Source organism: Lacerta agilis, chromosome 4, assembly GCF_009819535.1.
Source record: "Lacerta agilis isolate rLacAgi1 chromosome 4, rLacAgi1.pri, whole genome shotgun sequence".
Lineage (NCBI taxonomy): Eukaryota > Metazoa > Chordata > Lepidosauria > Squamata > Lacertidae > Lacerta > Lacerta agilis.
The window spans coordinates 15,817,095-15,836,987 of NC_046315.1; the positions used below are offsets into that span (position 1 = coordinate 15,817,095).

Consider the following 19,893-nt stretch of genomic DNA (forward strand, 5'->3'; position numbering starts at 1 on the left):
ACTGCAGATGGTGATAGCAGTCACAAGATTAAAAGACACCTGCTTCTTGGGAGGAAAGCAATGACAAACCTAGACAGCATCTTAAAAAGCAGAGACATCACCTTGCCGACAAAGGTCTGTATAGTTAAAGCTATGGTTTTCCCAGTAGTGATGTATGGAAGTGAGAGCTGGACCATAAAGAAGGCTGATCGCTGAAGAATTGATGCTTTTGAATTATGGTGCTGGAGGAGACTCTTGAGAGTCCCATGGACTGCAAGAAGGTCAAACCTATCCATTCTGAAGGAAATCAGCCCTGAGTGCTCACTGGAAGGACAGATCCTGAAGCTGAGGCTCCAATACTCTGGCCACCTCATGAGAAGAGAAGAGTCCCTGGAAAAGACCCTGATGTTGGGAAAGATTGAGGGCACAAGGAGAAGGGGATGACAGAGGACGAGATGGTTGGACAGCTACCAACATGAGTCTGACCAAACTGTGGGAGGCAGTGGAAGACAGGAGTGCAACAACAACACTAAACAACAACAAACTACATTTTTATAAATTTGCCTTGAGAGAGTCTTTAAGCCTCTCTTGTTGACCACCAGCATTATGCTTTCCATTTTTCAGTTTGGAATAGAGTAGTTGCTTTGGAAGACGATAATCAGGCATCCGAACAACATGACCAAGATACACAGGGGCATCATTCTCTCTATTTCTGATTCAAATCTTTCTGTGATAATGCAAATGTAGCCCAAATACCACACTACCAACGTAAAAGAGGCAAGGATCAGTAGTGCCCTCAGGGTAGGATGCCAGGGCACCACTCAGCTGAATGAGCAGAAGTCATGTTTTCAAGTTTTTTCCTAAAGAGGGTTTCTTCCCTTTTGAGAACCTTATGTCCAGAATCTAAAATGGCAGAACTGCGCCACTACTCAGGGTAACCCTAAGGTGTGCAGACATACAAGGACACTTCAGGGGAATAAATCCTAAAGGGGGAAGTAAGGTAAAGGTAAAGGACCCCTGACCATTAGGTCCAGTCGTGTCCGACTCTGGGGTTGCGGTGCTCATCTCGCGTTACTGGCCGAGGGAGCCAGCATACAGCTTCCGGGTCATGTGGCCAGCATGACAAAGCCGCTTCTGGTGAACCAGAGCAGCTAATGGAAACGCCGTTTACCTTCCTACCTATTTATCTACTTGCATTTTGATGTGCTTTCAAACTGCTAGGTGGGCAGGAGCTGGGACCGAGTAACGGGAGCTCACCCCGTCGCGGGGATTCGAACCACCGACCTTCCGATCGGCAAGACCTGGGGTCTGTGGTTTAACCCACAGCGCCACCCGCATCCAAAGGGGGAAGTAACCTCCCTTAAAACAGCCTATTTTGAGTCCAATATTTGAGTCCTTTGAAGCAGCCTATTTTGAGAACTATTGTTGCAGAATGCCAGACTAAATCTCCTTTAGTATAAAAAATGATAAAGGGGGAAGTAACCTCCCTTAAAATAGCCTATTTTGAGTCCTATATTTGAGACCCTTGATACAGCCTTTTTGAGAACTATTGTTGCAGAATGCCAGACTAAATCCCAGGCCTTTGAACAAGCTTTTGGATGAAGTTGATCATTGGATTCTTCTTCTCGGTCTGTCCTATGCTTTCCGTGTTGTGAAATGAAAGATCAAATCAATGTGCGTGGTTCCCTCCCATTCCATACTTCCATTATATATTCACAACCACACTGTGAATGACACAGGATGCCAGAGTAAGCAAAAGGTAAATGATAATTGCGAGGGGAGGGGATTTCCTCATGTGTTCGGGGGGGAAAAGGTGAAACCTGTTAACAGACTGCAGAACCACCATTTACTGGTACAGTTTAATGAAGCAATAAAACATGTTAAGCCTAAGACTTCACTATAAATCACAAGGTTGCTCCCTCACTCACATCTCTTAAGTGCCACGTCAACCAGCAAAACCCACTTGAAGCAAGAGAAAACGGCGTCCGGGAAGAAGAGGACTCAGTGCTGCTTGCTGCTGCTGCGGAAACCATTATTTTATGTTACGCACCACCCGCAGATCTATGGATGTAGGGTGGTATACAAATAATATACATATATATCTTTCTCAAATTGTATGGAGAAAGAGAAATTGGATGGTGTCTGATACCGAGTGAGGCCATTGGCCATGAAGCTTGCTGTTGTCTACACTGGCTGGCAGGAGCTCTCTAGAGTTGAAAAACATAAGAAGAGTCCTACCGGATCAGAACAAAAGAGGGGGAAAGGCGACGTTATCTGAGGAAAGTGTGTATAGTGTTTAGAGTGCTGGAGAAGGGCTTGGGAGTTCAGAGTTTAAATCCCCCTCAGCCATGAAGCTCTCTGGGTGCATGCACCACTGCTCAGGGTAACCCCAAGAGAGCCCTCACATATAGAAACGAATCTGACACCAATAAAGCCATGCTGATGTGGACAGCAGGGGGGAAAGAGATGTGAAGCTCCCCTGTGCTGCAAACACTCTCTGAGTCATGGACCTTCATCTGCAGAGAATGTCATCTGTAGACTCTTGCAGGAGAATGGCAAATACATGGTTTGGAAAGGGTGGAAGTTCTCTAGATGTTGCAAGATGCCATCTCCCATCAGCAGAGCCTAACAACATCTGGAAAGGTCACAAGCTCCCCATCCCATTCCCTAGTACAAGTAGAACCACCTTCACGGCTGGAGGCAGCAATGCTTCTGAATACCAGTTCCTGGAAACTGCTGGAATGCTCTTGTGATAGTATCCTGGCTGAGGGTTTCTCAGTGTCATTACGGTGGCTCAGTGGGTGTTAACCAGAAGGTTGCTGGTTTGAGCCCACCCAGGGATGGCTGTGAGCAGGATTCCTCCATTGCAGGAGGTTACACTAGATGACCATTGGTGGTCCCTTTCAACTCTTCAATTCCATGATCTGAGTAACCACTGTGACACCAGCAATCTCCTTACGTTTTTCAGCAAGGAGGGGTGAATATAGGACAGGCATAGGCAAACTCCGGCCCTCCAGATGTTTGGTCAGGGATGATGGGAATTGTAGTCCCAAACATCTGGAGGGAAGCCCAAGCCTGATATAGGATGTGGGATCCCATGTCCTAATTTGACTGGGGGGCTGGGGAGAAAGGAGGGTATCTTCCCTGGGAGAGGAAGCATGCACAAAGCTCAATTGCTAAAAATTAAGTGAGGTGGGAGGGTGGGCAAAAGCCTTTCCGGAACTGTACCCTACCCAGAAATTTGAAAATTCCAAACGAAGGAGAAGAGGCCTGGGGTGTGATTAAGCAAAGGGCTTTTGCCTATGTGTTTTCTTTGTTGATTTAACAAAACGTCTATGCTTGCTCGATTGTAGTAAAAGGCTTCTCAGCGGCTTGGGTTTGGGTGGCAAGAGGCAAAAGAGGAACAGGTCTGTGTATAAGAAAGATTTCCAGCAGGTTGTACCTCACTTGACGACATAGACCCTGGTGACAGCGATGAGGTTTCTTGGGGTTGTGAGAAGTGACTTGATGCCCTGATGATGTTCACAGAACCGTAGAATTGTAGCGTTGGGAGGGGCATCTAGTTCAACCCCCAGCAAAGAGAAACCTGGTGGACAAGCAGTGGCAAGAACAGGCCCATCTGCTTCACCCAACCAAGTCTCTGTTACACATGCTAGGTCAAGTCCTCCATCCACAATCAAGTCATGGATCCAGTTACAGGTAGGTAGCCGGGTTAGTCTGCCAGTCAAAACAAAATAAAAAATAAAAAATTCCTTCCAGTAGCACCTTAGAGACCGATCAAGGGAGGTAATAGTACCACTATATTCTGCTCTGGTCAGACCTCACCTGGAATACTGTGTCCAGTTCTGGGCACCACAGTTAAAGAAGGATACTGACAAGCTGGAACGTGTCCAGAAGAGGGCAACCAAAATGGTCAAAGGCCTGGAAACGATGCCTTATGAGGAACGGCTTAGGGAGCTGGGTATGTATAGCCTGGAGAAGAGAAGGTTAAGGGGTGATATGATAGCCATGTTCAAATATATAAAAGGATGTCATATAGAGGAGGGTGAAAGGTTGTTTTCTGCTGCTCCAGAGAAGCAGACACGGGGCAATGGATTCAAACTACAAGAAAGAAGATTCCACCTAAACACTAGGAAGAACTTCCTGACAGTGAGAGCTGTTCGGCAGTGGAATTTGGTGCCAAGGAGTGTGGTGGAGTCTCCTTCTTTGGAGGTCTTTAAGCGGAGGCTTGACAGCCGTCTGTCAGGAATGCTTTGATGGTGTTTCCTGCTTGGCAGGGGGTTGGACTGGATGGCCTTTGTGGTCTCTTCCAACTCTATGATTCTATGAGCTTTCGTGGTCTTATGAATCATTGACCTGGCATTGCACAGCAGCACCTTCAGGTCATGTGGGTCTCCCTTGCTGATTCCAGTATCCATCCAGTCAAGACCAGACCTGGAGGCAGGGATAGTCCTCAAACAGCGACTAAATCTGCTTCCTCGGTAATGACATGGTCTGCCTTTGAGCATGTTCAGTATGCATTTCATTATTGCATCGTTATCACAGCTTGCATCACACTTATCTGTTCTTAGGTTTGCAATACCTCGTACAGATATCTACCTTCTGGCATTCATATCTCCTGCCAATAAAATTAATGGGTCAGAAAATAGTCAAATAGAAATGTAAGCACTTGGTCTAGAATGATCAGACCAACAAATTGGAATTTATAAGATTTTGGAACACAGAAATAAAGTAAATAATTAAACCATCAATTCTAGCAGACAAGAGGCCAGCTAAATTGTATAACTTGGCATCTCAATGATTGGTATTGTTAATTGTATTATAACTTGGCATTATTATAATGAGGCTATTATTGGATTGTTGTGATTGAAAACGAATAAAAAATTATTATAGAAAACCACTCCTTTAGTATAAAAAATCACAAAGGGGGAAGTAACCTCCCTTAAAATAGCCTATTTTGAGTCCTATATTTGAGACCCTTGAAACTTCCAGCATATCTTCAAAACCACCCTGTGAGGTAAGAACGACACAGGATGCCAGAGTAAGCAAAAGGAAAACGATATTTGTGAGGGGCGGCGATTTCCTCATGTGTTTGAGGAGAAAAGATGAAACCTGTTTGCTGACTGCAGAGCCACCGTTTACCGGTACAGTTTAATTAAGCAATAAAACATGTTAAGCCTAAGCCATTAGCCATGAAGCTCGCTATTGTCTACACTGACTGGCAGCAGCTCTCTAGGGTTGAAAAACATAAGAAAAGTCCTACCAGATCAGGCCAAAAGAGGGGGGAAACAATGTTATCTGAGGAAAGTGTGGTATAGTGGTTAGAGTGCTGAAGAAGTGCTTGGGAATTCAGGGTTTAAATCCCCCTCAGCCATGAAGCTCTCTGGGTGACCCTGGGTCTGTCATTAACTCTCAGTTGTGACCCTCACAGGGTTGTTGTGTGAGAATATTATAGAGATGGGGAGAACCACCTTGAGATCCTTGGAGAAAATACAAGCAAAGTCTAGGATTTGGAAATCTCGTGGCTTGCCCCTAACTTGGCCTGGCATCATTCTTTAGAATTCTGGTTGGGGGAAGGGTCATGAAGTTGACGGTATAGAAACTGCCTTGTATGCAGGACGTCCCAAGTTCAATCCCCAGCATCTCTAAAGAGAGCCCTCACGTACAGAGACGAATCCGACACCAATAAAGCCATGCTGATGTGGACAGCAGGGGGGAAAGAGCTGTGAAGCTCCCCTGTGCTGCAAACACTCTCTGAGTCATGGACCTTCATCTGCAGAGAATGTCATCTGTAGACTCTTGCGGGAGAACGGCAAATACCTGGTTTGGAAAGGGTGGAAGTTCTCTAGATGTTGCAGGACGCCAACTCCCATCAGCAGAGCCTAACAACATCTGGAAAGGTCACAAGCTCCCCATCCCATTCCCTAGTGCAGGTAGGACCACCTTCACGGCTAGAGGCAGTAATGCTTCTGAGTACCAGTTGCTGGAAACTGCAGGCGGGGAGATTGCCCTTGGGATCGCATCCTGGCTGAGTGTTTCTCAGTGTCATGACGGTGGCTCAGTGTGCATGTAGCTGTTAACCAGAAGGTTGCTGGTTTGAGCCCACCTAGGGATGGCTGTGGGGACGCGGGTGGCGCTGTGGTTTAAACCACTGTGAGGCTTGGACTTGCCAATCAGAAGGTCGACGGTTTGAGGCCCCGCGACGGGGTGAGCTCCCATTTTTTGATCCCAGCTCCTGCCAACCTAGCTAGTTCAAAAGCACACAGTGCAAGTAGATAAACAGGTACCGCTACGGCGGGAAGGTAAACAGTGTTTCTGGCTTCGCCAGAAGCGGCTTACTGGTAGTCATGCTTGCCACATCACCCGGAAAAACTGCCTGCAGAAGCAGACAAACGCCGGCTCCCTCAGCCTGTAGAGCAAGATGAGCACCGCAACCCCAGAGTCATTCGCAACTGGACTTAACTGTCAGGGGTCCCTTTACCTTTACCTTTACCTTTAGGGATGGCTGTGAGCAGGATTCCTCCATTGCAGGGGGTTACACCAGATGACCATTGGGGGTCCCTTTCAATTCTTCAATTCCATGATCTGTGACACCAGGAATGTAGAATTAGATGGACCATTTGCCTGATCCAGCAATCTCTCCTTATGTTTTTCATCAGAAGAGGGGTGGATATAGGATGTGGGATCCCATGTCATAATTTGACTGGGGAGCAGGGGAGAAAGGAAGGCATCTTCCCTGTGATAGGAAGCATGCGCAAAACTCAATTTCTAAAAATTAAGTGGGCAAAAGCCTTTCTGGTACTGTACCCTACCCAGAAATTTGAAAATTCCAAACGAAGGTGAAGAGGCCTGGGGTGTGATTAAGCAAAGGGCTTTTGCCTATGTGTTTTCTTTGTTGATTTAACGAAACGTCTATGCTTGCTCGATTGTATTAAAAGGCTTCTCAGCGGCTTGGGTGGCAAGAGGCAAAAGAGGAACAGGTCTGTGTATAAGAAAGATTTCCAGCAGGTTGTACCTCACTTGATGACATACACCCTGGTGACAGCGATGAGGTTTCTTGGGGGTTGTGAGAAGTGACTTGATGCCCTGATGATGTTCACAGAACCACAGAATTGTAGGGTTGGGAGGGGCATCTAGTTCAACCCCCAGCAATGCAGGAATCACAGCTAAAGAATCCCTGACAGATGGCCGCCCAACCTCTGCTTAAAAACCTCCAGGTAATAGTATGTTGTAAATTTCAGGTCACTTTTCCAGAGTTTCCCCCAGAGGTTAAAATCTATGTTATGCTCTACATATATCAATTGCTCAGTGTGTCGTTTCAGCTTTAACAAGCTCGTCTTTTGTTTCCCATTCTAATAGAAGATTGCACATTTTAGACAAAAGTTTATCCTTATTTTGCATGAGGGGTGTGTGTGTGTGTGTGTTTGCCAAATTGTGAGCTTTGGTCCAAAAATCCATTCTTTCTATCTAATTTAAACATATTGTGTAACTGGTGATACTGCAACCAATCTGTAAATTGGCTCCTTAGGTTTTCCATTTGTTTCAATATGCTATTAACTGAAAGAGAACTATCTGAAAATGATTCATAGATGGTACTTTTTGTTGGAGATAACCTAGACTGAAATTCCCAGGTGTCGGAAAAGGTTGTTTATGTATGCAACAACTGCGGCCCATGTTTTATTAGCTCAAAAGTGGAAAGTGAGCAAGGTCCCAACTAAAGAGGATTGGCTACTTAAGTTGACAGAATATGCACAACTTGCAGATTTAACGTATAGAAAAAGAGAGCAAGAAGAACATACGTTTAAAGAAGATTGGGGAACATTTATTGAATATACGGAAAATAACTGTATACAGCAGAAAACGCTGGCAGCATTAAGATAAAGTCAACAGAGTAAATATTTTTTGATGGATATAAGAGTGGAATATTTATTTGAATGGTTATAGTAAAACATGCAGGGATGTATGATATGTAAACTGAACAATGGAAAGAGAAGAAGGGAATTCATTGGATATTTTAAGGTTTGTAAAATGTTTATTTGAAATTGTAAAACAGAAAATTTAATAAAAATTATTACAAAAAAAACCCACCCCCCAGTGAAGGAAAGTCCACTTTCCAAGAGAGCCTGTTCCACTGTGAAACAGCTCTTACCATCAGAAAGTTATTCCAAATATTTAGGAATCTCCTAAATATTCAACATTTCAATAAAGGAAAATGTTGAAAATTTATTGAAATTTGAATCCGCTGCTTCCATAGAGGATGATGATTTTGTTAAATCATTTGTTTCAAGAGGTCTAGAAAAACACAAAGGAAAAGAACAGCATGGTCACATGGTCACAGTAAGCCTAAAGTAAAGAGTTGGAAATTATATGCATAGCTAGGGACCAATGGGGAGGCAATGACATCTGCCAAGGTGACAAAAGGGAGAGTCTTGAAACACAGTAGGGCTACAATTTCCAGCCAAATGGAAATAAAGGTCAAAAACATTTCCTTTTTTAAAATCTTTATTAAGTTTCAAAAAAGAAAGAAAGAAAAAACTCAGCCCTCCAGATGTTTTGAGACTACAATTCCCATCATCCCTGACAACTGGTCGTGTTAGCTAGGGATGATGGGAGTTGTAGTCCCAAAACATCTGGAGGGCTGAGTTTGCCTATGCCTGATCTATACAATGCCTTTGAGCATGTCTGGTATGCATTTGGAACTGACTGGAATAAGAGAACAAGAAGAACATACGTTTAAAGAAGATTGGGAAATGTTTATTGAATATATGGAGGAAAATTGAAAATGTAGGCAGCATTAAGATAAATTCAACAGTGTAAATAAGTTTTTACTGATGTAATAATGGAAAGCTGAATGGTTTAGTTTATATAAAATATGCAGGGATTTATGTTGTGCAAAATGAACCATGGAAAGAGAGGAAGTGAAGTCACTGACATTTTAAGGTGAATATTCTAAAATGTAAAACAGAAATTTAATTTAAAAAAAAATCTTTCTTGCATCGTGATCACAACTTGCGTCGCACCTCTCCGTGCTTCGGGTTGCAATACCGCAGCAGGTTAACTCAACCAAAGGCTGACTCTGGGAGCGCGCTGTTAAAGCGAGAGCTTTGGGCATTTCCCTCCCGGGTAGGCAAGACAGAAGCCGTTCCAACTCCAACTAAAGCCGTTCCAGCTCCCAACTAAATCACTGCATCTCCGAGCAGGCAGAGGGCAACAGCGCAGCAGAAGCCATCCGATTTCGCGGGCTCACACCCCCTTCCACGTCTTACAGCAGGCAGAAATCCAACAGGTGCGTGCCATCCCTTCTCCCGCTGTGCTGGCGGAGGGGGAAGCTGCCCCGGCTGAATCTCTGCCCGTCCCAAGGAAATCGGCATATACAGACAGACAGACAGACAGACAGACAGACAAACAAACAAAGGGACAAGGAGCAACCAGGTCGTGTCCGGCGGCTCTCCAAGGAGTTCGGATCCTTGGAGTGGCCACCCTCCCGCTAGAAGCAGGGCTTGGAGGAGGCCGGAGAGCCCGCGGCCCCCTCTGGGGAAGGCGGGCCTGCAACCCCGGACCCATCGGGATGCACCACTCGGCGCCCTCGCAGGCGGGGCTGGGCAGGAGGCGGTGGCAAACGCCGCCAAAGGACCACGATGCGCCCTCGGCACCTTCTTCATCCCCTCGGCCGGCGGCGGCGGGGACGGCGGCCCGCGATGGAGCCCCCGGAGCCGGGCTTGTTGTGTCGGCTGAGAGGCCGGCTTGCGCGCTGTGCGCCCTGGCCGTGCCACGGCTTCTCCTACCCGGGGGTGCCGGGGCTGAAGCGGCGTCTGCTGGCGGTCGGGCTGTCCTGCTGCACCGTGCTGGCCTTCTACGCCGCCAGCAGCCTGCGGGACCTGCCCCCCGCGTGGGGCCGGGGCAACGACGAGGGCGACGAGCCGGTGACCGTCCTCATGTGGTGGGAGCCCTTTGGGCGCAGCCGGCCTTTGGGAGACTGCGAGCGCCGCTTCGGCATCCGCGCCTGCAACCTCACCACCGACCGGGGGCGCCAACTGGAGGCACAGGCTGTCGTCTTCCACCACAGGAACCTCATCGCCAGCGGACTCAAGCACCTGCCTCGGGTTAGACCTCCCGGGCAGCGCTGGGTGTGGATGAACTTCGAGTCACCCTCGCATACCCAAGGTCTCCGGGACCTGGCGGGCATCTTCAACTGGACCATGTCCTACAGGGTGGACTCCGACGTCTTCCTGCCCTACGGGTACCTCCGCCCCAGCCAGACACCCGCCCCACACCTCTCCATGCCCAGGAAGACCAAGCTGGTGGCGTGGGTCATCAGCAACTGGAACGAAGAGCAGGTCCGCGTCCGCTACTACCGCCAGCTGAAGGACTACCTCCCCATCGACGTCTACGGTGCCCACGGCCTGGAGCTGAAGGACAACAGTGTGGTCAAGACCGTCTCCGAGTACAAGTTCTACTTGGCCTTTGAGAACTCCCAACATCTGGACTACATCACTGAGAAGCTCTGGAGGAACGCCTTCACATCCTGGGCAGTGCCCGTAGTGCTTGGCCCCGCGAGGTCCAACTACGAGCTTTTCGTTCCCTCCGATTCTTTCATCCATATCGACGACTTTGCCGGTCCCAGGCAGCTGGCCCTTTACCTGAAATTCCTAGATAGAAACAAGAGCCGGTACCGGAGCTATTTTGCCTGGAGGAAGCGGTACGATGTGCAGGTGACGTCCTTCTGGGAGGAACACAGCTGCAGGGTTTGCGACGCAGTCAGGACTGCGGGCAAGCAACCCAAGACTATCCAGAATCTAGCCAGCTGGTTTGAGAGTTGACCCCGTATGGGGTTAGCTGCGGTTTCTCCTTGGTGTAATTAAGGGGAGTATGTGAAGGGTCAAGGGCCTGGGGTGGCAGGTTCTTGTACAGATGTCTACACCAAAAAAGGGAAATCCTTGGAGTTTTGTCTAAAGGCAAATTTGCAAGTTTGGGTTGCTTGCCTCATGGAGAGTCAGAAAGGATGTTGAGTCTTTTCAGTGTACCCATGGCAGAATCTAGATAGGAAAACAGCATTTTAATGATTCTGTATGTAATTCCCCCGGCACTTTGAAAGCTAGCACTTTAGTTCTTGCTGATGTACTATAATTTTAAAATTATAGTTATCCGTAAATGCAATTCCTCTGTCTACACACACACACCAGAATTGCAAAACGTAATAGCCCCAGAAGGACTCTGCCAAATAATTTTGCCAAACTTGTAGCCCACAGTGATTTTGCAGGGTGTTTTTGAGGTGGTGACTTCTTACAAGTGGACTTGTGGCATGATGGTGCCTGATCTTGAGCATGGCCAGCTAGTTTGGGATGGTGACTTGCCAGCTCCAGGCTCTGCCCATATTTTTAAGCTTTTCTATTTCACCGTGACCCACGATAGTCGATCGCTGATTGATGGTTCCATGAGCCTAACCATCGTGACTAAATTCCCTGGTAATGTCAGAATGTAATCTCACCATGTAAAATGATTGCATAACCAAAGACCAGTGATGCTGTCTTACCTGTTACCAAATGGTAATTGCAGATTCAGGACATTGCAATATGTGAACTTATCTTGACATGGGCTTTCAAATAGGGTATTATAAGTGCAGCTAAATTAAATTTCATCATTGGGTGCTGATAGACCCAGTGCTGCTTCAGAACCAATGTTCACCTAAATACATCCCATCGTGGTCTTCCGTAGCTGAATCCATAGATGCTGCACAGACCGAACACAACGTGCCGAGGACTTAAATATCTGTTTCTGTAACCATCCTTTCCTGCGATGATAGCTCTTTTGGATTGATGGCCTCCGCTGTACTTAAGGCTTGCCTCAACCTGGAATGGGGAGCCTATGGCCCCCTGCAACGCAGGAATATGCAGCTGTCCTATATGGGGATCGAACCTGCAACCTTGGTGTTATCAGCACCACAGTCTAACCAACAGCTATCCAGGCTCAATAGCATTTGTTTTCATCTTGTGTTCCTGGGAACTCAGATTCCTTAGAAGCTTGTGAGAGATTCCTTGGAGAGAAGTTCAACAACAGTTTGGCAAACTTATGGTGGGGGGTGGGGGGACCAGCTTATCGACTACTGCCGATCTTCTACAATATGCCGGCATGGTGTGTGTGTGTGTGTGTTCAGGCACACACTTATGGTGAAGACATACATCATAATACAGAAATCTCACCTGGCTTTTCAACTTTCCGATACCTGTGAATCAAACACTGGCTGAGCCATCAGCCTTCCCCAGCCCCCCCCCCATTCCCAAGTTTTTGGTGGACTGTGTTTTGAATTTAAAATATTAAGTGCCAAATTCATGTTTCTATGTACATCCATTATAGATATATTTTAATGCTCTGAAATGGGAGAAGTGTATTGCACCACAACGTGCCTTCTTCTGCAGACTTGTGGAGCTGTTTCTCCCTACTGCAAAGACCTTGAGAGCACAAGGTGTATGCCATGCATACTGAAAGTAAGGGTGCTGTCAAATTAGATCTGCTGGTTTACAAGTCAGGTATCATGTCTGTCTTCATACAGTATTTAGTTCGGTGGCGGAGCCCAGCAGTGCCCTGCAGGTATGGAGAGGGGAGCACATAGCTCAGTGACCGAACACATACTTCGCATGCAGAACATCTCAGGTTCAATCCATGCTATATCTCCAATTTTAGTTCCAGGAAGCCAGTGATGTGAAAGTCTCTGGTCGACAGTATATGTTGACAATAATGAATTACCGGTAGATTAACCAGCTATCTGACTTGGTAGCTTCCTTTGTGTTTTTATGGATTCATGTTTGAGCTGCTGTGGTATTGCATCCACAGATAAATCTGCGTTGGCAACTTTTTTCCTAGGTGTAAAAACTTGAATCACACTCCTAAAGATGGTTTTAATAGCAATAAACCTAAATTCTCCGTGAACCCTCAGAGAAATCCCAACAGGCAAGAATTGTACAGACACGCACAAGCACACAAAAAGGTGTGGGTGTCAGGACAAACAAACAACCCTTTAGAGTATAAAGTACAGTATTTCTTTCATTAAAGTAACTAGTTGTGCCCAGGGAGAAAAGTGAAGAGAGCCAGAACAGGAAGAAACGATTTAAAATGTCTTTGGCGCCTGAGCTGGGAGTTTTGTATTTGTTTACAGGCATTTCTGTAATTTTCCCCATGTTCTCATAAGAGGGGAAAATTTGACTTGATCTGTGACTTCATCAGAACTTTTTTTAAAAATCTTTATTTTAGTACCATGAGCCTGTATTGTGCAATGATTAATCTGCAAAACTCAAAATACCGTGATTGACAGGTGCTATGCAAGTCAGGAAAGTTCCCAATTTATATTCATGATGAACTTTGCCTATCTGCAAATGGAGAATGTGGATTTTTAGGGGTATTGTTCTGTGGGGCTGAGAAGAGAAAAAAAGTATGGATATGTATTTGTTTTTAAAGGCAGGGAGCCAGAGGCCAAGTGAAGAAATGCCACCTCTTGACAAATAGGCTCCCCATAATAACAAAATACTTTATTTCTGCCAGTTTTAGCAGAAACTGAAGATGTGTGTTTACTTTTCCCCTCTCAATAAGCTTGATAGCTAGTAATTGTAAATGTGATCAGACTCGGAATTTTTCTCTGGTTGCTGGATTCTACTTTAGACTCCTGTCTCCCACAATTCATGGTGTGACTGCAGCAATACAGAAGCATTTTGAATAATCATTACTGTATCTGCAATATGTCCTTATCCATGGATAGGCAAACTAAGGTCAACGGGCTGGATCAGGCCCAATTGCCTTCTGGATCCGGCCCACAGATGGTCCGGGAATTGCCACGTGATTGCCAGTGTGTGCATTCTTTCCCTGTCCCTCACATGGCGCCTCCTCCCTCCCTCCTCCTGGATTCTCCGCACCCTGCCTAGAGGAGGAAGGGGGCTGGGCTTTGTTGCTGCCAGCAGCAGCAGCGCTCGAGCGGCCATTTTAAGCAGCCCCTCTCCGGCCCCCTTTTGTGCACCACTCATTGTACCCCCACCGCTGCCGCCAGCCCCTGCTGCCCGCAAGACACTGGTAAGCAGCCACCAGGGCTCGTGGTGCTCTTGCATCACCCCCCCCCAATATAGTCCTGCCCCCCACAATGTCTGAGGGACCGTAGATTGGCCCCCTGCTGAAAAAGTTCACTAGCCCCTGTCCTTATCAGAAGATGAACAGTTTTGAATGATCTTTTTGTGGTTTATACAGAAGGAAATGAAAATGATATTGCTACCTATTAGACTTGGGCTATGTTGGGACGCGGGTGGCGCTGTGGTCTAAACCACTGAGCCTAGGGCCTGCCGATCAGGTCGTTGGTTTGAATCCCCGCGACGGGGCGAGCTCCCGTTGCTCAGTCCCTGCACCTGCCAACCTAGCAGTTCGAAAGCACGTCAAAGTGCTAGTAGATAAATAGGTACCGCTCTGGCGGGAAGGTAAACGGCATTTCTGTGCGCTGCTCTGGTTCGCCAGAAGCGGCTTAGTCATGCTGGCCACATGACCCGGAAGCTGTATGCCGGCTCCCTTGGTCAATAAAGCAAGATGAGCGCCGCAACCCCAGAGTCAGACACGACTGGACCTAATGGTCAGGGGTCCCTTTACCTTTACCTTTATGTTTTAATAATAGCAGATCAAAGACATAATTTATTTAGAGAGAAAATAAAGTGTTGCTTCACCACCTTGTGCAAAGTCCAACCTCAATCCATCACTTGGAAGTTGCTTGGTTCCAATAGGAAAAGCTTAAATCTCTTTCCACTGAAATCAATGGGATTTAAAAAGACCTACCGGTATAATTTTCTCCAGAGATGCAGTCAGGTCACGAGGGAGTACCTTTTGCATCAGCTGTAGGAATTTCACCGCCTACAGACTAATTTTCCAAGTGGTTAAAGAGAGGCAAAATCCCAGTTGCTAAGCATTTGGTGCAGTCTCTTAAGAATTTGGAAGATTCCCCCGCCCTGCCGCCCCCATCAAGGAGCTGGCACATTGAATTAAGGATAAATAAGCCAGAGCTAAAACTAAGTGTTGCAATGTGACGTGTTGTCATTGGCTCTGCCAGCCATTCACCTATAAAGGTGCTATTTAGTCATGGTTATCTGCCATCAGGAAGTTGGATGGTGATGTGCACTCAGTGCTTCATCCTAGCGTTCATGTTGAAAACTGCATTCTAATGCACATTGGTACCTGAAGGAAGTCTGCTTATGTGCACAGATTCCCTTTGCTGAATCAGGGTGGTATATATTCCATGCAACATCAGGAGATGCAATTATAAGTGGTTATAACTGGGTGCATAGGATTCTGCTGTATGGCGTCCTTGTGTAAATCATGCACTAAACCTTATTGCTTTCTGTTGTGACTTGCTTGGCAAAATGACCTGTTAGGAAGTCCTCTTGTTTATTTCTGACGTGTATGTCTTAAAGTAGTATGGGAGTGATTCTTTGGGGGGGGGGAATCGAGTGAGGCATCTCAGTTATCTGGACCAACTGAGAGACAAATTTATATGGTCCTGCATTTTTTTTAAAAAAAATGCATTTCTGATGCATGTAACTCAGGTAATTTTATATTTGCTGTCATTCTGATCCCAATTTGAAAACATATTTTTATATTTGCAGACCTATTTCTGATAAGGTGACAATAAAATAAGTTAAACAAAGCATATTAAGATGTATGTTCCCTTTCTCTCATTTTTGTTCCTTTTCCTTAAACATTTGGAAGTTGTTGTTTTTTTAGTTATTATTCATCCGGTGAGTGGGAAGAGTGTTCTCTCCAGCCCCTTTCCTCTGTCAAATGCAAACAGCTTGAATACTGTTTCATTGAGCTGTCATGGCCTGCGATGGGTTTTTTCAGCAACCAGACTTCAGAAAGTTTGAAGGTGGCATTATTTACGCATCCGCTTCTGAGAGAAGCACCACCTTCTTTGCTCAACACCAGTGGCGGCAACTTTGGATTGCCCCTGCCTTATCAAAAGCAAGCCTGTTCTCACCCTCGATTTTTGGACTTCTAATAAATTCCTTTCGTTGTCGCTCCTTAAATTTAATCCGTGAATGAGGACTGTGTGCAATGAAGAGAGAAAGCTGAAGTGAGAAGGACTTTGGTTACAGAGCTCCACTGGGAGGAGCAGAGGGAAATACAGCCTCATAAAGGTGGGTTTAAAAGGGAAATCGGCCAATAAAAGGTTCGTTGCCATGTTCCCACCTGCTCCTGCTGCACATGAAATTCTTCCAGTTCAGTCCCACAAAAAATACCCCACGCGTCCTGTTTCCCACCCTATAATTTTTTTCCTCGCTGGACCGTGTCCTTAAACTCATGACAATGCCTCTGGGTTGTCTAGATGGAGTATAGAGGGTGTGGGGGGTGTCAAAAGTAAATAGCTGCACATTTGATTTTTTAAAAAATGGTTCATTGCTATGAGGAACAGTTGAAGGAGCTGGGTATGTTTAGCCTGGAAAAGAGGAGGCTGAGTGGAGATAGGCTGGCCATCTTTAAATATCTCAAGGGCTGTCATGTGGAAGATGGAGCAAACTTGTTCTCTCCTGCTCTGGAGGGTAGGATCCGAACCAATGGCTTCAAGTTACAAGAAAGGAGATTCAAACTAAACATCAGGAAGAAACTTCTGACAGAGCTGTTTGACAGCGCAGTGGTCTCCCTCGGGAGGCTGTGGACTCTCTGTTCTTGAAGGTTTTTAAGCAGAGGTTGGGTGGCCGTCTGTCAGGGATGCTTTAGCTGACATTCCTGCATTGCAGGGGGTTGAACTAGATGACCCTTGGAGTCCCTTCCAGCTTTACAATTCTGATTCTAACAATTGGGTGCATGCTCTGGGGTTGTTCCTTTTGCGGCTGCACTTGCGCTGTTCCACACCTGCCGCCCTGGAAACACCTGTATTCTGCCTTTCTTTGTGGAATCAGTAATTTGGAGTGAGATAAGACTGTTAATCACCTACCCGGATGAACACATTACGGTCTGGGTGTAATTTAAAGTTTGCTTTCTGAGCAAACATGGGGCAGTAAAGAGGCAGTAAAGTAAATCAAATCGGGAAAAGATTATTCTAACCTAGAATACTTTCCCTAGAAAATACAATAGGCAGCCGAGTCATATCTTACGTGGCACCAGAAAAACTAAGACTGGTGCGTGCATGAGGGAAGGGTGAAGCAATTTGTTTCAGGTGACAGATCCGACTCCCCCCCCTTGTTGCACCACTACCTGCCCTGTTGCCCCACTGCCTTTGCCCAGATCACTGCAGCCACAGTGCCCTTGCCTTCACTGCTAATACTGCACTTGTGATGTTGTCACTGCATTATGGCAGTTGCAGTGAGGGAGCCGGTGTCAGCGTGGACGTGATAGCAGAGGCAGGAAAGGGGCCCGAATCAGGGGTGGGGCATGGCATTTTGCCATCAGCAGCAAAACGTCATGGGCCACCCCTGAGAAAAAGCCATGCCACCACACAGTGGATTCAAATTAGAAGATTCTGCATGGAATCCATGGGGAAAAGCTTCAGCAGACTCCCACTGAAGGCCTTCAACAAACAAAACTGGTTGTAAAGTGTTTTGCTCCCCCTACTCCTCCAAATGGTGACAGGTTCAGGAGTGCCAGCTTGGCACTGTGACTGTGGGTGCCCAAGGACATGGGTGCCATGCAGCGTGCATGGCCCTGGTGCCGAAATCTGTTCGGTGCCCGCCCCCTTCATGGGGAAATTTGTGGGTGCTCGGGCACCCAAGTTGGCACCTATGGACAGGTTCTAAGGCCTGTTTTTATTTGAAAAAACTGAAGGCTTATTGGTGTTTTGTAATACTTAATAATACAGGTTGCACATGGCTGGGATCACAGGATAAACTGGGAACAGGCAACAGGATCTGGCCAGCAGGCCTGATCTGGACCTTCCTTCCCTGCAGGCCACCCACCTGCTGGTCTCCTGACATTACAATGGTGCCAGGTGACCCAAAGTCATAGAATTGAGAGCACGCCCTAAGCACCTTCTCTTTGTTCCTTTGCAGCTGTGGCTTGAACTCAAGCCAGGCTGTGCCTCCAAATTCAAGCCAAAGGGACATGTTGGCTTTGCAGTCATGGCTCATGCCACCTCCACAAAGAAAGAATTCCATTGTCAACTGCGTCAGCTACGCCCCAGTAGCTACCTCTAATTTCTCCCACCCAAGTCAAGAGAGTGACTATGTGTCCTTGACAGTCCCTGTTTGAAAGGCACTTAGAGAACTAAGAGTTCTCTTTCTCAAGCTCTGGGAGGAAGCCCTTTCATTGCCTACAGACAGCCACCCAATCTTAAACAATAATACAACAACCAGACTTAACATGGACACTGGTACCAGAGCCTGCAATAAACCCAGATGCCAACTTTGCTGCCACATACACCCGGACAACACCATTACTGGCCCCAACAACATCAAACATACCATCTCAGGACTATTTAATTGCTCATCTTCTAACATTGTGTATGCCATCAAATGCCAACAGTGCCCTTCAGTTCTCTATATTGGACAAACAGGTCAAACCCTACGCCAAAGGATAAATGGACATAAATCTGACATCAGGAATCACAAGACAGAGAAGCCAGTAGGAGAACACTTCAGTCTCCCAGGACATTCAATACAGGATCTCAAAGCAGCTGTCTTATTACAAAAGAATTTCAGAAATAGACTTGAAAGAGAAGTTGCTGAATTACAACTTATCACTAAACTGAAAACTGTGGAGAGACCTGGTCTTAATAGAGACATTGGATTCTTATCTCATTATACGTGATAAATCTATTTGTAGCCATCTCACCCCTTGTTTTCTCCTGTAAGACCAATTGCAGTCGTTAACAGTCGTCAACAGGTTAACCACACCTATCAGCCAATCATCCATTCCCACCACCCTTCTGAGTAATACCCCTCCCCACCCTCTCACTATATATAGGGTCTGGTGACTTCTGTTTCAGTGTATTTGAAGAAGTGTGCATGCACACGAAAGCTCATACCAATAACAAACTTAGTTGGTTTCTAAGTTGCTACTGGAATGATTTTTTTATTTTTTATTTTGTTTTGGTTCTTGTATATAAACCTGATATCCACTGACCAGGTGCATAAAGCTTTTATGGGATGGGCACCATGTTGATGGACCAGGGGGCTGATTGGGTATAAGGCAGCATCCTACATTTTGTGCATAAGGGCCCCAGTCTTAATCCTCAGGATTGCCAGTTGAAACGATCTCAGACAGAAAGGGCCCAGGAAGACTACATTGTAAATATGTGGGGCAGGGAAGAAGGAAGGAAGGATGGGAGGCATTTCCCATCTTTGGGATCTTCTATTGAGGGTCCGTATAGTTAAAGCTATGGTTTTCCCAGTAGTAATGTACGGAAGTGAGAGCTAGACCATCAAGAAGGCTGATCGCCGAAGAATTTATGCTTTTGAATTATGGTGCTGGAGGAGACTCTTGAGAGTCCCATGGACTGCAAGAAGATCAAACCTATCCATTCTCAAAGAAATCAGCCCTGAGTGCTCACTAGAAGGACAGATCCTGAAGTTGAGGCTCCAGTACTTTGGCCACCTCATGAGAAGAGAAGACTCCCTAGAAAAGACCCTGATGTTGGGAAAGATGGAGGGCACAAGGAGAAGGGGACGACAGAGGATGAGATGGTTGGACAGTGTTCTCGAAGCTACTAACATGAGTTTGGCCAAACTGCGGGAGGCAGTGAAGGATAGGCGTGCCTGGCGTGCTCTGGTCCATGGGGTCACGAGGAGTCGGACACGACTGAACGACTGAACAACAATTGAGGGCAGCAGTGAGATTCAATTTTGGGTCTTTGTGGTTCATCATAGCTCACACTCTGAACCCCTATATTTGACTGGGGTTCTTTCCCCTTAAAAATCCGCATCAATGGATCTTGAAGTACCTTACTAGACCTAACAGTGA

General features: G+C 46.4%; 1 protein-coding gene across 1 annotated transcript; it reads left to right on the forward strand.

Moving 5' to 3' along the window:
* Positions 1–9,899: 9,899 nt before the first annotated feature.
* On the forward strand, positions 9,900–10,799 carry FUT4 (fucosyltransferase 4). The gene has a single exon (XM_033145748.1). It carries the CDS (start codon positions 9,915–9,917, stop codon positions 10,797–10,799), a length of 885 nt encoding a protein of 294 aa, XP_033001639.1. The 5' UTR covers positions 9,900–9,914.
* Positions 10,800–19,893: the final 9,094 nt, after the last annotated feature.